The sequence below is a fragment of the Pithys albifrons genome, chromosome 3, assembly GCF_047495875.1.
Source record: "Pithys albifrons albifrons isolate INPA30051 chromosome 3, PitAlb_v1, whole genome shotgun sequence".
Lineage (NCBI taxonomy): Eukaryota > Metazoa > Chordata > Aves > Passeriformes > Thamnophilidae > Pithys > Pithys albifrons.
This window is the reverse complement of record NC_092460.1, coordinates 87,305,097-87,322,199: the sequence shown is the minus strand read 5'-3', so window position 1 is coordinate 87,322,199 and position 17,103 is coordinate 87,305,097. Positions and strand designations below refer to the sequence as shown.

The 17,103-nt window shown below is 44.9% G+C and overlaps 1 protein-coding gene across 1 annotated transcript in view; it reads left to right on the top strand.

The window, feature by feature from the left end:
• The first annotated feature begins 6,636 nt into the window (after positions 1-6,636).
• SLC2A13 (solute carrier family 2 member 13) overlaps positions 6,637-17,103 on the top strand; it is a 165,166-nt gene continuing 154,699 nt past the window's right edge. Inside the window, exon 1 of the mRNA XM_071552607.1 lies at positions 6,637-7,457. Within this exon, the coding sequence (XP_071408708.1) occupies positions 6,908-7,457 (550 nt within the window). The 5' untranslated portion in view covers positions 6,637-6,907. The remainder of the gene's footprint in view (positions 7,458-17,103) is intronic.

The window sequence follows — 17,103 nt, the reverse complement described above, 5'->3', positions numbered from 1 at the left end:
AGGCCATTTCTTGAATAAGTCTGTCTGCTCACCCAGATTCCCAACTCTATGGTTCACCTTCCCTGCTCTCTGCTGCATCTGTCCCCTCATGGCTGCTGCAGACCGAGCCGGGCTCTGTGATCCCTCTCACCCCCGCTTCCTCCCTGCTCCTCTGCAGAAATCCAAGCCAGCATTAAGCAGTCAGCCATGACGGCTCACTCTTTCATTTGTATTAGGAAAAGGTCACCACTGCACTCTAAGAACCTCCTGGAGTGCCTGTCCAATGCTGTGCTGTTCTTCCAGCAGACAACCAGGTGGCTGAAATCTCCAGTGAGGACAAAGGCTCCAAGTGGAAGGCTTCAGCCCCTGTCTCCTCATTGCCTGCAGTCTGTAGCACTTGTCTATCACAACATCCCCCAGGTTGCTCCTTAACCCAGAAACTCTTAGCAGGCCAGTCTCCAGGCCCTAGTGGGGCACTGCATTGTCACAGAGCTCCTGAATGGAAAGCATGATGCTCTTAGCTCTTCTCCACCTGTCCTGCCTAAATATTGTGTACCAATCTATGGCCATGTGCCAGCTGTGTGCACCACACCACAAAGTCTCTGTGTCCCTGAGGGCAGAGACTCTGCAACAGTGCCTGGCATCGCAGCTGCTCCTCCTGATTGCCAGGCATGCTGCATCACTGTACAGGCACCTGAGGGAAGCCTCTAAACGCCTCCCTTTCGATGTAAGCAGAAATGGGATGGTTTAATCTGCCTTATTTAGGCACATAATTTGTAGCTGTAGAGGGGAACAGGTGCAGAAATTTTCCATCATTAGTAAAAACAGTCTGGTACCTTGGAAAGCCTCTAGAAAAAGATCCTGTGTGTTTAACTCCCATTCTCTCACCCAGAACATGGTCAGAAAACGTCTCCTAGACATTTCCAGTTCTTGCAACTTTATTTGATGGAAAGATTTTGCATTGAAGTAAAAGTTTCTAAAGTAGTGAATTCCTGCTGAGTCAGCCATTACTTTTCTAGGGATGGAGAATAGCTTGCAGTCATACATAAGCCTAAAAGCCTTTCTGATTTATTTTTCAGGTTTATTTCCATAAATGGTGGAAAACTGATGTGCTGGTCTTATATAATCCATAGAAAGATTTGGCTTAGAAGTACTGTCCACCTTTTAGGGAAATGGACTCTCATAAATCAGATTTGTTTAGTGAACAATAGAATTAAGGGGGTTTGGACTGAAAATGATGGGTTTGCATTTAGTTCTCTTCTTCCTGCCTATGTCTCCATGTATACCAGACGCTTGGTGCTTGTTGGAAGAGAGCATTACTCTGATCCCAGGAATGACTGAAGGATGGCCTGTTTTTCTGAGCTTACCTGTAGCACTTGAGGAGGTTTCAGTTTGGTAGACAGACAAACAACTCTGTGTTGGCACATGTTTGTTTGAAGATACAGTGTATGAAAAGCAGTGTTTCCCTGGTATCTTGCGGGTAGTGTTGTGCCAAATCCTTGATTTTCATGCTGCCAGGCATTGTAACTAAAGTAGTTACAACTTTTACGGGGTAACAATGACTTGATAAGGATTGTAACCCAGCAAACCATCTTTGCAGTTACACAAATGTAAAAAATCCAAATTGAACAATAATAAAAATCTGCTTTCTCCCTTCTCCACCCCCCATTTTGCACTACCACTGGCTTTCAGCAAGTGCTGGGCCTTGATTTTTAAAGTAATGCATCTAAATATGTGACCTGACTGTCGCCCCTGGCCGCCTGCACAGAGGTCAGTGCACTGCTCTGTTTCAAGGCTGCAGACCTGCTGGGGCACACTGCATTCAGCAGCACATTGTCACACATGTTGCTGCTGACTCTACCAGAGACTCTGTTTCAGTCAAATCTCGTTAGATCTTTCTTTTGACAGCCAAAGGCAGAAAGGAACTGTTCTGCCAAAATTCAAGTCCCTGCTCTAAAGCATGAAAAAGCTGGGGATCTTAAACATAGAGAGAAAAATTTAACTTCAAAAAACATGTGTTTTTCTACAATTGCATTTTCAATGGACCCGAAGTGGGCTCGCTGGAATTCAGATATTTAGCATGAGAGAGTGCAATTATGCAAAATGTGAGCTCAAATGATTACTCTGGTAAAGTTACCTGGGATCAAAACAGCCTGTGATGTGACGTCTTAGGCAACCTTAGCTGTACTCTGCCAGCTCTGCCTGTCAGGCAAGGAATGCGTCATCCCACGGCTTGTCAGCTTCTTTCTGCAATCACCGTCATCCACACTCTTCTCCAGTGATAAGACTGTAACTCTCCCTACTTGTCAAGCAATTTATCTCTTAACACTTGATCAAGAGGATTAAAAGCATGATGCTGGTAGGTTCCTTACTAAATTTTAATGTTGCTTTTATTTTTAAAAGATTTTACAGAGGAGGTCAATGATGGTGTCCCCGTTTACAGCTTCAGATCATCACAGTAGAAGGTAAATAAGCTGAAAGTCACATTGCAGACCAGAACAGCCTGGAATGAAAGTCCCACATTAACAGTATCCAATTGAGGAGAAATTATGCATATAAAGGGTAACTTCTGTTGAGATATTGGAGTAGGTTCTAATCAGAATCTGTACATATAAAGGAGAACTTAAAGCAACACTGGAAGGATCACAAACAACTAAAACTCTATTGAGAGCTCAGAGTTAGGTACATCAGATAAATGAACAACTCTGTCAAGACAGAGATTACTGGAGAAGGAACGTTATATGGGGACCAGAAAACTATGGAATGTATTTGAAAGTGTCTTCTTTCCAAAGAAACCAAACAATGTTGCAATAGGATGAACTTCAGAACAAAAGGAAGTTTTATGGCAATACGCAGCCTATTTCAAACTGTTTCTAAATTCTTATTTTTAGATCATGTTTTTTCTCTTTTTCTCTTCAGTGTTCCTTACGGTCTCAACCTTATATTACCAATACATATCTGCAAACTCAATGAACTGGTGTGATCAAGGGTCAGGGTTTGTGTCTTCTCAGCAGGAAGAATACTTTTCATATAGAGTGGTACCCTATCATGTTCTTTGGCACACTGATAGTGTATAATTTGTGTAGAGAAAAGCTTTCTGAACCTTGAGACCTGCAAGCAAACATAACTTGTAAGAAAATGTTCTGTTGCTACTATCACTGCTTTTTCAAGGTTTCAGACATTATATAAGCATCTACTATAAACTGTACTTGATGATCTTTTTTTGAATATTCAGTTAGGTGATTTCCCTCAGCCCAGCATAGTGGTGTTTCTCAACTCACATGGCAAAATAGACTGTCAGAACAGGTTGCTCCTCCAAGTTTAAGGTATCATAACAGTAAGAAAAAAGAAATTAGTTTAGGAATGTGAAACCATGAGTTTGCACACTGTTGCTAAAACCCACATGAGGCTATAGCCACAGCACTGACTGAGACGAGAAGAATTCTTAGTTTGGGGATTTGCTCCTTGTATTGCTCTTTTTTTTTTTTTTTCAGTGCAACCACAGTTTAATGTGAAGAATGTAACAGCACTGACCAGGCTGGACCTTCTTCTGCCACAGAGGCACACCTTCTTCTGTCTTGCTGTCTGTCTAGCCCCATGGTTCCTACATTCTTGTCTGCACAGCAACCCAATTTCCTTTAAGAATCCATCTTTTCCCCATTTAACCTACAGTCTTCTCGACAGGTGAGCAAGAGAGGTCTGGGCTGAAGCAAATCCATGAATCTGGCCTCCCACTAGCCCGGTGAGGCTATCGACTATCAAGCTATCACACAACAGACCTACAGCATCTCTCTGTGCCTCTTGGCTGGTTTGAAGTCCCCAGGAGGTTTCGGCACTCATCCACCTGCTTCTGAGTGCCAGCAAAGAGACAGGAGCTTACTCCCAGCTATCCAGGTCTGGCAGAATTCTGGGCACATGTACAAAGTGCACAGTAGTTTTCTGGAAGACATTTTCTGATGTATGCCATGTATCAACAACATAAAAGCAGTACAATCCTGTGATTATTCCTGCTCTCTGTGAAACACAAAAAACTGAGGTTCTTAAAGCTGGACTAGCTCTTTGATCTAGTTCACAATATCACTTGGAAAACTATTGTGCAAACGCACCTTAAAGGAGAGAATCCAGCAGCACTATGAATCTAAACAATGTTTCAATTAAACATTTAATCTCTTGCAAGCATAACATCATGCTTAAATCCACCTAAATCTTTCTTTGGATCTGACCCCCCATCTTAGATTACTAATCATACCTACTGCATTTTCCATTACTGTGAAGTGGTTGATAAGTCAGCTCCTATTGTGAGATCCAGTACTATGGAAAGATGATCATAATAATGAAAATCTGCAACCAAACAAATGCCTCTGTCTCATGAAGTCAGTCTTCAGTGTAGTGCACCCCACAGCTGAACTTCTTGTGTTTCTTCACAGAATCCTTACAAGAGATAAGCTTGACAGAATGATCTGATGAGAAATTATGTTTGTGTTGGGCCAGCAATGGAAAAAATAAAAGCTTTTTGTCAGGTCTCTTGAGTCTCTATTAACTGCAACACAGAGAATGCCTCCAGCTTCTGAGGTGACTGTTAAAAAGACAGGTTGTTTATGTGACAGCCAGCTGTTGTGACAATATTCTGTGAAAGCATTCCTTCTAGCTGGCTAGGGATCTGGTGTGAATGCTTTCTGTGCAATGCACTGTGTCCCGCATTTTTATGTGGGGCTTACATAAAAAAATGAGTGTTGTGCTTGTCAGGCAAGTCTGGAGACCTCTGGAAGAGTACAGCTTCTCTTCTGATGGTGCTGTAGAAATGTAAGCCAGTCTACTTGTGGAGAACTGTCAGACCTGATGGGACAGTTCCTTGCAGCACAACGTAACTTCATTCCTGATGCTACAACCTGGAATGGTTTCTTGCACCAGTGCTGGGTTGACCACTAATGGTCTTTGCCAGAATAGGGACTGTCCTGTGCCAATCATATGGTATTACCCAAATCTTGATTAGAAATAGCTGAATGTTGACATGCATTTAATTTTTACCTAGTTCAGGCCTCTCACATGCTCAAACACGGAAGCTGACCTATTGTATGTAGAAATGCACTCTAACTAGATTAACTACGTTGACAACTGTTATCATAATTCATTTTAGTAACTACAGCTCGCTATTTTATTTAGTTGATATTAACAGGACCACAGTATTAGTATGTCACAGCTTGCTTTGAGGCAGAGGTGAACCACCAAAGAGGCTGTGTGCAGCTGGCCATGTTGGACTTTGCTCCTTCTTCTGGTTTTTAAATTCACATGCCTATGACTAGTACTGTTCACAACATGTGGGCTGCGAATAACCGATCCAATTAATTACCAAAATTCTCCAGCTACTGGCTGCACTCATTATAAGGATCTTTACAGAAGACAGTCAAGTCAGAAGGAAAATTGTGTTTAATTGCATATATGCGCTGAACACAAATGATAATATTGTGCCGTGTCTGCTTTTTCCACAAGGTCTGCATCGCCCCTGGAGGGCCGTTCCGTGTGCAGGGGCAGCAGAGGCTGCCCAGGGTCCAGCAGAGCCGGGCACCTCTCCCGCCCGCAGCATCCCCCGGTGCCGCGGGTCTGCATCCCGCTGGAAACGCCAAAGGTGTTCGAGAATGGCATTACCAAAACGTGGTGCTCTACTTCAGACGTGAACATGAGAACAAGCTCCAAGCTCTGCTTCTGTGTGGTAAAAACCCCGTCCCTCGCTGACTAACTGCTGGAAATTTCCCCCCTTTGTTTTTTGTCACAGATTTGTTTGAGTGGGAAGGGACCTCTAGAGATCACCTAGTCCCAGTCCCCCTGCCAAGCCAGAAACACGTCCGGGTGGGTTCTGAATGTCTCCAGAGCGGGAGTCAGTGGGAGTCACCCAGCACTTCAGAAACTGCAAACGCGGGTGTTGGACTCGGTGTCCGCTCAAACGCCCCAGTTACCAAGTTAACTGCGATCTTTAGGAGCACCTACCACTCGCACAGCGCCGGCCGGAGGTCCCTTCCCCCGGGCACCGGCGGGGGCTGCCAGCGGGAACACCCGCCTCGGTGTGCAGGACCGGCCCCGGCTTGCCTGGCGCCCACCCGCCCAGGGCTCCTTCCTTCGCTGCCTCCCTCCTTCCTTTCCTCCCTGCCTCCTTCCTTTCTTCCCTGTCTCCTTCCTTTCCTGCCTCCTTCCTTCCCTCCCTGCTTCCTTCCTTTCCTCCCTGCCTCCTTCCTTCCCTGCCTGCCTTCTATTCCTCCTTGCCTCCTTCCTTTCTCCCCTGCCTGCCTCCTTCCTTCCCTGCCTGCTTCCTTCCGTTCCTCCCTGCCTCCTTCCTTCCCTCTCTGCCTCCTTCTAGTCCTCCCTGCCTCCTTCCTTTCTCCCCTCCTTCCCTGCCTGCCTCCTTCCTTCCCTCTCTGCCTCCTTCCTTCCCTCCCTGGCGACTTCCTTCCCTCCCTGGCGCCTTCCTTCCCTCCCTGGCGCCTTCCTTCCCTCCCTGGCGCCTTCCTTCCCTGCCTGCCGCCCTCCTTCCCTCCCTGCCTCCCGCCGCAGCTCCCGACCCCAGCTCCGCCGCTGTCCCACTCCCCGCGGGCTGCGCAGGCGCCGCGGCCGCGCCTGCCCCGTGCCGCGCACGGCGGAGCGGAGCCGAGGGGGCCGGACTCGCCCCCAGCGCCCGCGGGGCCGCGCTCGCCGCTGTCCCCGCCCGCCTCCGCCTCCAGCTCCGCCCGGGCGCTGGGAGCGGCGGCAACTTCCCCTCAAGTCCGCCCGGCGGCGGGGGGACGATGCGATCCGTGTGAGCACGGCCCGAGAGGGGCGGGCGCGCCGAGCACAGGCAGTAGCGGCAGCGCCGCCGCCGCGGTCAGAGGAGCCCGGTAGCCGCCCGCCTCAGCCCCCTGCCCTCCCTGGCCGGGGCGGGAGCCGCCGCGGCCGTCCCATGTCCCGCAAGGCCAGCGACAATGTGGAGTACACGCTGCGGAGCCTGAGCAACCTGATGGGCGAGAAGCGGCGGCGGCAGGCGGACGGGTCCGCCGGCTCGGGCGCGGCGGCGGCGGGCGAGCGGAGCCTCATCGCCGCCGAGTCCTGCTCCAGCCTCAACAGCGCGGCGTCGGGCAGCGACCTAGAGCGGGCGGCGCGGCGGCAGTTCCAGCAGGACGAGACCCCCGGCTTCGTCTACGTAGTGTCGGTCTTCTCCGCGCTGGGGGGCTTCCTTTTCGGCTACGACACCGGCGTGGTGTCGGGGGCGCTGCTCCTCCTCAAGAGGGAGCTCAACCTGGACGCGCTCTGGCAAGAGCTGCTCGTCTCCGGCACGGTGGGCGCCGCCGCCCTGTCCGCGCTGGCCGGCGGCGTCCTGAACGGGCTGTGCGGCCGCCGCCCCTGCATCCTGCTGGCCAGCGGCCTCTTCACGGCGGGGGCCGGCGTGCTGGCTGCCGCCCGCGACAAGGAGACGCTGCTGGCGGGACGCGTGGTGGTGGGGCTGGGCATCGGTGAGTGCCGCGCTGCCCCGACGGGCTCCCTCCCCGGGGACCCGGCTCTTGCCCCCGCGGGGCAGGTTTAACCGAGCAGGCAATCCCCCCGTCCCTGCGCGCCCGCAGCCCCTTGCTGTGGGGCAGCCCGCGGGCTGATATGCGGGGCTCGGGGGCTTGCGACGGGAGCGCTGGGCTGAGCGAGGTCCGCTGGCGGTCGCGGCGGGTGTGCAAGGGAGCGGTGCGTGTGCTTGCCCTCTTCGATTTTACTTAACAGGTGGTGTAGTCCTGGCCCTCTTTTGGGAAAGTTGTCTGGTTTCTGTAAGAGGAGAATGGTCTCGCACCCTTTCTGCGATTTCATCTTTAGGGTGGTCTGTCAGTGTCGACAGCGCACACCGCAGACTTTGCATTTGAGGGGGTTCTGGGAAGTCAGGAACGAGGAGGAGATCGCACCTCTTTCTGAACTGTAAAGACCCCCACTTCGAGTTTCCTGCACAACTTTGCTTGGGCACTTGGGCACTCAAGGAATGCTTCTGGGACAAAATGAAGTAGTAATCTCTCTGGTTTAAATGAGATGACGCTTGCTTTGAATTTCAGTGGCATTCTGAACACAAACTGCTGCTCTTCGATTGCCTTCCTTATTGCTTGCATAACTTGCAAGCAGTAGGTTCGGGTAAAACTTCATAGTTGTCCCAAAGAACTTGGAGTGACGACTGTTTCCTCTAACCCATGAGACTAGTTTCTGTGCCAGCTATGTCCTAAATATCCTCCAAGCTTTGGTTGCTCTTCAGCTTCAGCTGCCATCCTGTCAGGCAGTGATCTGAGTTATACTCCTTCATTTTTGAATCCTCTGGCTTGTTATAGATGTGCTTGCTGTGGTGCAATTCATAGTTTTATTAAGGAAAAAAAGTTAGTGAGTCATAATGAGGGCTGTCAGAAATAAAATTGACTCCATCTGTGAAAGGGCTCATGCTGATTTTCCCGTACAGTAAGGGATATGTTCAGGTTGCAGTTTTCCTACCTCGAGTTGGATGGGGTTTTTTATTTTTTTAAATGCTGCCTCTGCATTTTTCTTGGTTGAACCAAGGCTTCAGACTACAGAATACTGATAAAATTTGTTATAAAGTTCAGTAGACTAGGAAACTGAATTTGACTTTTGAGATGGCATAACAGGAATTTTAATGGCACTATATAGTACATATATTTAGTGGTAGATATTAAAAGTATCAAATTTGGTGTCTTTGTGTGTTTGTAAAGCTTCTCATGTTCTTGGACTGTAACTGGTTACATTGACAACTTTGTGGGGGCAGAGAAAGGAAAGGGATGAATGGTTTGTTTGACGCCCCTGTATGTGTGTCTTGTAGAGAAATACATAGGCATGTTGGAATTGTCTTACAGTGATGCAAATAGTTGACACTGGTATTGTTGGAGAGAGATGAGACTTGGGGCTTAATATAGTTAGTATATAAACCACAAAAATGGAAATTGGGAGGTAGAGGTTGTTCTTTTGTACAGCTATAGATCTCTCATGTGGTCTGGGTAGAGCGATCTCTCTTTGGCCTTTGTCCACATCAGGGACAGAGGTGATGGTTCTGCTGTAACTCTGAAGAGCTGAAGCAAGAACTGAGACATTTTCTGAGGATTATGGAGAACAAAGACACTAATTTATATTTAAAGTATGTAATATTTACCCTTTTTTAATCAAAAAATTATCTTCTTTATGTGATGGAATTTATGGCCAAAACCAGAGCTTTGACTCAAATTACTGTACTGAAGCATCACAAGAGGCTCCAGGAATTGCAGAGATAGTTCTAACATGGTTTATTTTACAAAAGAATAACCCATAGTGGGTCAAAGCTGTTCTCATATATCCAACTGCAACAATCTCTACATTAAATCCCCCACCAGAGGGAGCCTGGATAATTTCATGAAGGCATTAGAAATTGGAACTTTTTCTTTCATCTCTTGGAGACTTCTGATTATCATTTTACTGCCCAAAGTGAGCCAGAACTTCCTAACATTCATGTAGTAAGTCTGTTCAGCAATGGGACACTTCAGTGATACTGCAAACTGCTAAAATGTGAGGCTGCAGTGGTGTAGTGTTACAAATGCTTTCCTACGTGAAAACCAGTAAAAACTTCTTAACTGTGTATAATTTTACACATTTTTGAGGTCTCTTTCCTGTAGTGCTCTGCAAATTGCCTATCAAGAGATTGGGTCCAGAAATATGTGTTTGCTTGCATTTAATAAATAAATTACTGTGTTATGGGCAGTACTGTGGTGCTGTAAAAGCAGATGTGATGATGGTTACCCATGGGACTTCCTTCTTCCCTCACCGGTACAGGGCAGATCTGTATTAATTTTGTCCATGTGAGAAAGAGCCATTTTTCTTGTGACTGATTTATAAAGGGCTACAGTTAAATTTTCAAGGATGAAAAACACAGGATATATGCTGAAATGAGGAATATACCTCATTTGTCTGTCTTGTCTGCTTCTTACCATTTTTTGTAGAGATGTTTTAAGATAAAAACCTCTCCTTTTCTTTCCAGCAGTTATGGAAAGAGGTTTCTGGAGAATAAAGACCTTCTCTCAAGGACAAGCCAAAATCCTCTTTTATTGGAAATATTGAATGGATTTTTATGGTGGAATGTTATGTTCCCTTTCCCTCCCTTCTCTCCTCAGTGTAAATAGAAAATAGAGAGAATGCATAAAAAGGGAAAACATGTTCAGCATGAGCTTGGAATATCTTTACATCTTTTCAGGTCTGAATTTCTAAATACATAGTTCATGACAATTCCGGGCTAAATGGCTTAAGGCAAGGTTTATGGCCATTATTCCCTCCCACTTGCCCCCTCCCAAGCAGGTCTGGTGCCCTTGGCTCCTCAGCAATTTGTCTGAGCCAGAACTGAAAGACTACAAGTTTGAGCCAGGCATGGCTCTAGATGAGAGGTATTTCTAGTGTAAACCTACTGTCTTGAGAAGGGAGGTGAAGAGTGAGAAGAACAAGCACTGGGACTAAATGTCATAGAGACTAGAAAAGGTAATAATAAACAAGTATGTTTGCAGAGTTGCTTCTTTCTTAGTCTGTAATCAGCCCAATGTCCTGAACCTGTTGGCCAGGGCCTGCCTGTCTGCAGTGGGAGCAGTTTATCCTTCCCTCATCTGAAGATGCTGAAGGTTTTAAGACTGCAGCTGATGTAGGTGGGTGCTGGCATGGTGCTTTAGATAGTGTGCTGTTCAGACCACTTTTTCAAGAACACCTGTTGAAGGAAAGCAGTTTGATCAGAGTTCAGGAAGTAACAGCGTTAAGCTTGCTTCTCCAGAGTTGATCTCTCTCTTAATGTACAATCATTAGCTGGATGATTTGATTCTCCTGTCTTGTTTGGCATGCAGAATGAATGGTGCTCAATTAGTGATCAGCTTTCAGTGTTTTGTTTTTGTGCTCAGTGTGTGGCCTAGGCATTACTTAACGCATATGCCATCCAAGCCCTTATGAAAGCTTAGAAAGAGTTACTTAGGACTATAGGATGTGCACAGTACTGGGTCTGCAGTGCAATGGGGACCTGCCTAGTTAGGTGCCTTGTCTTCTTCTTGGTTCCTGTCTTAGGTACATCTTCACAAAGTGAACCTACTGCTCAGTGCTTGCTTTGTGCTCAAAATGTCTGTAGTACTTTTTTTTTTACAGGCTGCATTTGGGTGTGCCATATGTAGTGTTCCTTGTAGCATCTTTTTAGTACATATGTAGGTCATTTTCTGAGCAGAGGAAACAAGATTCTACACAGAATTAGGCAGGAGTAAAAAGTGCTGGCATATGGTTCGGGGCTCCCCTGGTGGGACTGCCTTCTACTGACAGTGAGGTTCAATAACAAATAATAACCAAATTTAACCAAAGGGCTTCGTTCATGTGGTACCAGCTCTGTATTATCTTTGCTGTGGTTAAGTAAAGGTCTGCCATATCAGCTGGACTGCCAGATATGCTGTGAAAATACTGGAAAATAATTGGAATGACCTGTTGCTTATGAGGATGAGCCACTTGTATGCTGGTTTTTATTAATACTTTTTTTTTTGTATACTACTGAGCTTTTTCAGGTGATGTGTATTTTTATCTTGGAAAAAGAGATTAAACCTCTCATTCCCCTTCTCTAACTCCCCATGGGAAGCTCTGAAGCTTCTGTCTGGTTTTATAACTGAATGTCCACCAGATTTTTTCAAAGGAATTTAAACCTCAATGCACTTCGGAGTCACCCTCAGCCCCCAAATATGCTGTGCTGCTTCTGAAAGATGCTTGTAATTTTCACTCCAGAAGTTCATAGGCTATTTTTGGCTCTGGAGACTGTGGTTTGTTAGTATAAGCTGGCAGTAAGGTAGGAGGGGAATGGAGAGACAAATTACTGGTTTGTTGGACCCAGCTCTTGTACTGTCACTGCCCAGAGGTGCTCACCCAGCTTTCCAGGACCTAAAGCTACTGACATAACTGAGTGCAGGATTGGAATCTCTGTATTTTAAGAGTTTAATCTGTTCTCTTGCAAAAGTGTTTGGAAGGATGCATTAGCTTCTTACTGGAGATGTGACCTTGCAGGGTACCAAGATTAATTTAAGACAAAACCCTGTATCTTTTGCAGTCCTCTAGTTTTGTGTGCATTGGGCAGGATACATGATGCTGTGCTCAGTTCACTGCCATTCCAACAAGCACTGACTCCTTTATTGCTTTGCCTGATGGTGTAATACAAAACTCAGCAATTTGCAGATGAATGTTGCTGCCTTATATTTAGTGGCCATTTCAGAATAAATTATTAAGCAAACAGAGTTATAGCTTAGACAATTTTTAGATTTTTGATTCTTCTGGGAACTTTTTTAAGTCATGAGGGGTATGTTTTAAGCTTTTTGCTATTGTTTTTGTTTAATTTAAAAAAAATCTCCTGTAGTTCATAAATCTTGAAATTTATTTTCTAAACAATTATATCTCTAAAACATGGAAATTTTGTAAAACAGTTTTCTCTGTACTTGGTCAAACTTTTATCAAAACATAATACCTGTCATATTTTAAGCATTTTTCTTTATTTTGGAAAAAAAGCATCCATTTCATATGTGATATAGAATTGAAATTTTTATGATCTTACTCCTCATAAAAAAGCAACTTGCAGGAAGCTTCACAGTATTAAACACAAGTGTTTCCTTACCTATCTTGAAAAATTCATGTGGGCACCATAGGTGGGCTTATTTTCAAAGTGCTTTGTTTGCTACAGGAATAGGAGACCAGTGGCACCCATTTACTGTGATGTTGAAGGCAGCAAATCATTCACCTGGAACTCTTGGGCTTGAGTGACTCACACCAGTCCCATCAACAGAGTCACAAGGCAGGACAGCTGAGCACAGTCAAAACAGCAGATTCAAAGTACTAGTTGCTGTCTCCCGCTGTGCACTGACAGAACATGCACTTAATTTTTGTTCTAAGTGTACTAGTCTGTACTTTGCCAATTGTATCCTGAGAAGCAATGATAAAAGTAAACCACAGAAAGGAGAGACTGAAAAGAAGGTGGTTTGAATTATCTTTTTCCTTATCTCATTATCGGTGTGTTTTTATATTGTATTTCCAAATACATTAGTTTATTTTAAAATGTAGTATTTTAGGAATCTTAGGGATTTTTTCATGCGAGTATGGTAAGCTTTTTGCAAATCCTATGGAATGCCTGAAAATTGATGATTTCTACCTAAGGTGACTGGACTCAAGCTGAACTATGTGTCTGGGCTGAGTGCTGCCACCACAGCACTGTAATGGGCCTGATGGATAGCTTTGTTTGTAGAATTGTTTGTGGGTCTTCTTTGGTGAGTTTTCTCATCTGACCGATACAATCACTGTTTCTTGTGTGAAGCTTGGGGAAGACCCTGAGTCTGCACTGGAACTACTGAAAGCCTAAGGCCAGTGACTGCTGAAAATTATGGGAGCAGAGAAAGCTTTGGTTTCTTTTTGCAATGATTATGCCTGTGAACAAGTATGAAGAGAGGTAGTTGTTAATTATGTTGTAAAGATCTTGTGTAACACCCTCTGAATGTGTTGTCATTTCACTATAGCTGAACTCTCTTTCTGTAGGTCCTAAGATGCAACTTGAATGCAAACTCTTCTAAAATATGTTTTGCACATGATAATTGTAGAAATGAAGGTTTTAAAACCACACATTCCTGTTCTTCCCATTTCTGATCTTCCTCTATTTTGTTGGTGGATTTAGACTGGTTTTATGAAGGATTTATTCACAGCAAATGCTCTTTCTGAGGGGTATTTTTCATAGTTGGTTTGTCATTTTGCCTGTTTATATACCAAGTTACTGAAGTTGGGTTTTTCTTAGCACAGACAGTCTGTCCCTCCTTCCTTTCAAGTCCCTTATGGACGTGCTGCTGGTGTGGATGAAATGCTATACCATGACCTTGGAGACCCCCCACATCTGTCTGGCTGTGGATAGGTCCCAGCATGCTTTCAGCCATGGGGTTAGCCAAGGTGTTCCCACTCCCTGCTTGGGTTGGTCTGTTACTGGACTAAGTAGCAAGGGTGCCTCTTCTGCATTTGGGTACAGGCTCCTTTATTGTATTCCTCCCCTTCAAACAGTACATTCTTTTTTGAAGTCCCCATCTGTGCCCTAGGGATTGCTCCTGGGTTGACTTCTGTTGATGATCTGCCATTTCTTTGTGTGGCCATGTGTTAATGAGCTTGGACACTGAAGTAGTTGTATGGATTAAAAAAAGGTGTATGATTGTTGATATGTGGAACGTTTTACCATGGGCTTTTCCTTTAGTTGTCTCTCAGGAGTCTTTTCCCTGCCTTCCCTGGAGGTGGGTCCTTCGATTGTGTCTTTTCAGGAGCTGTCAGCCCAGCTTTTCTGCTTGAACTTTTCTTCCCTACTCCTTTATTTTTCCGGTGTGGTTCAGCAAGGGACCAGCTCTCTGGAGGAGGTTTGTCTTCTGTGGTTAATCTGAAACACTTCTTGGTTCTCATTAGAGCGAATGTTTTCCTGGAGCACCTGGCACCAACCGTGGGGCTCATCCTTTGTTACTGAGTGTTTTACAGCAACAAGCACATTCTACTTCTGCTCCTGAGTGACAGAACAATTTCAGGGCAAAAAAATTTCCCAGGCAGTGCAGAGAACCCCAGTGATACCTGTTACTTTTAGCACATGAGCTGACAGGCTGAACAGTCTTAAGGGAAAAATGGAGTTTCCCTGGAAGGCAATTGCTTCAGGCCTCAATTCGAGAACTTTCTGGTCTGTTTTCAATACTGTGTATTTGGGAAGGTCTGAGTTTTCACAAGTCTCATGCCAACTGGTAGCATGGAGGAGCTCTCTAATTTAATGAATAGCCAGCCAAGCACATATTGCTGCATGCTCAGTTGTCTCTGAAGCAGGAGTGAAATGATTCTTGATCTCCACAGACAATAGACACAAACCCAGGAGATGCCAGAAATGGTGGAGGACCTGCTGTGTAAACAAAAATGTGTTTCTGAAATTAGAGTCACCTGGCCATTGACCATATTTTCATAGTCTAGACAAAATTAAATAGCTTTAGAAATCTGTATCTTAAGTGGCAGCCCTATGGCAAGAGTTTTTGAACCTTTTCCCAGAAGTGAGAGTTTTCAAGGCTTTTCCCAAAAGTGGGAGTTTCTGCAGGCTAACCTGCAGAAACAGAAAGTAACAGGCCTTTTATTTCCCTTTCCATTTGTTTAGGAGCCTCATGTATGTGGTTTTCTCCACCGTTACTTCCCTTCCAAGGGAAACAAAACCAGTAATTGTGGTTTTAATGTTTCTATGGACATAATCACTTTGGAAAAAGATTGTTTTCTGGGAGCGGAATTATTAAGTATGTCTTTGTGTTTACTACAGCTCTTCTACTTTGCTGTCATACTCGGAAAATACAGGGGAATGTGTTCCAAATTGGAAGGAGCAGGAGAGCGTGCCTGGGCTTACACAGGTTGTACTGCCCATGCTGTGGGGTGTGTGGCCTTGTAAATAGGCCTTGTAAATATTTCAGTGACCATTGCTCTGAGAAACATCTACTTAATTGATTGCTGGCATGTGCCAACAGAAAAAGGTTTCTAATTTTTTGTTGTTCATAAGAAATTCTCTCCTGTTCCTTGTCTTAAATACTTGTTCTGTGCTAGAATGGCATAGAAACCCTACGAAGCCTGAACAATCTACCTTGTTTGATAACTTCTGATAGTTTTCAAGGTATGTTTCCATAGTTTTAACACTCCTCTTTGTTCACCAGAAAGGAACTTTGAACTTAGGCCTGCTTGAAGGCACCAGTAATTTGAATTTTAAATCCATCTTGAACTGATTGTACCCCTAATGACTAGATGGATGTAAGATTTTTGGATGAGGTTGACTTTTTTTTATTCCAACCCGTTGGTTGATCCTGATTGTCTTCTTTCCTTCAAATTGACAGTCAAATACATGAAGGTGACTGTAGCAAGTGTCATTAAGTGACATCATGTTGTTAGGGATGATATCTTGCTGTCAGAGCAGTGCCATTATTCATAAGCCATCCATCACATTTATTGTAATAGAAAAAAAAGTTAGGTATTCATAGTATTTGAAAACTCTAGCAATAATCTTGATTCATACCTTGCTTTGGCATCTGTCTCACTTCCAAGGGCAAGAGATGAGCAGATCTACAAGTACTCCTCCTTTTCCCTGGTGCAGTAGCAGAGTGGAACTGCTGGGCCCAGAGGAGCAGGAAGGAGCACTGGTGCCATCCTGTTCTCCTGCCCTGTGGTGCAGTTTGGCCTCCAAAGCAAGACCAGACCAGCTAGTGGAAACGAGGTGCTCCTGTTCCCATCCCTCTGATTTTGTCCCCAAAATTACCATTGATTCTTGTCCAAAGCATGTCATGGTACTACATTACCTGGTACTTATCTGTGATTCTGTGGGGATTTTAACCAATACTATAAAAATTCAAGCTGTGTGGCCCATCAGTTTTTTGCAGCTCTAATCCTGGAGGAACTTGCAGTACTTAACCTGGAGAGAAAGAGCTGTTGATTTACTGTCTCATCAGCTGCACATTCAGAAATAGATAGGCAGTCAGGATTCAGTAATTCCTGTAAGGAAGAGTCAAATGATTGTGATGTTGAAGGCAATTAACTTCTGAGTGTGTTGTAATTTCTTGTGGTGTTGTAGCATAGGCTTCACATTCCACCATTCAATTGCAAAATTCGAATTATGGAAGGAAAAAAAAGCTACTATTTAAAGGTGCCTGGAGAAAGTTGGAAGCAAAAGCTGTGTATCAAAGCTAATAAATATACTTATTAAGTACTTATTAATGAGGAAAAGTGGTAGAAAACTAAATATGATGAGAACCATGACAATGAGGTTGGAGCAACTTCAGAAATCTAGAAAGGTAACAGAAGCAGAGAGCCTACATGAGATTTTGGAGGCAAGGAATCATTTGCTGCCTGTTTGAACATCTCACTGGAGTGCAGTTGAAAACAGCGAGAGCTGGGAGCTTAAGTTCTGCAAAAGCTGGTGGAGGGTGGTGTAACAGAACCCCAAAGTCATGTGACTTGAGTCCAAGCTAGTGCTTCTTTGGAATCTACCTGTCCAATGTGTGATAGTAGGAAAGCAGTACTGCTTTTTGTGCCATTTTTTGTGTGATTGAGGTTCAGGTCAGTGTGCTTTATTTGCTG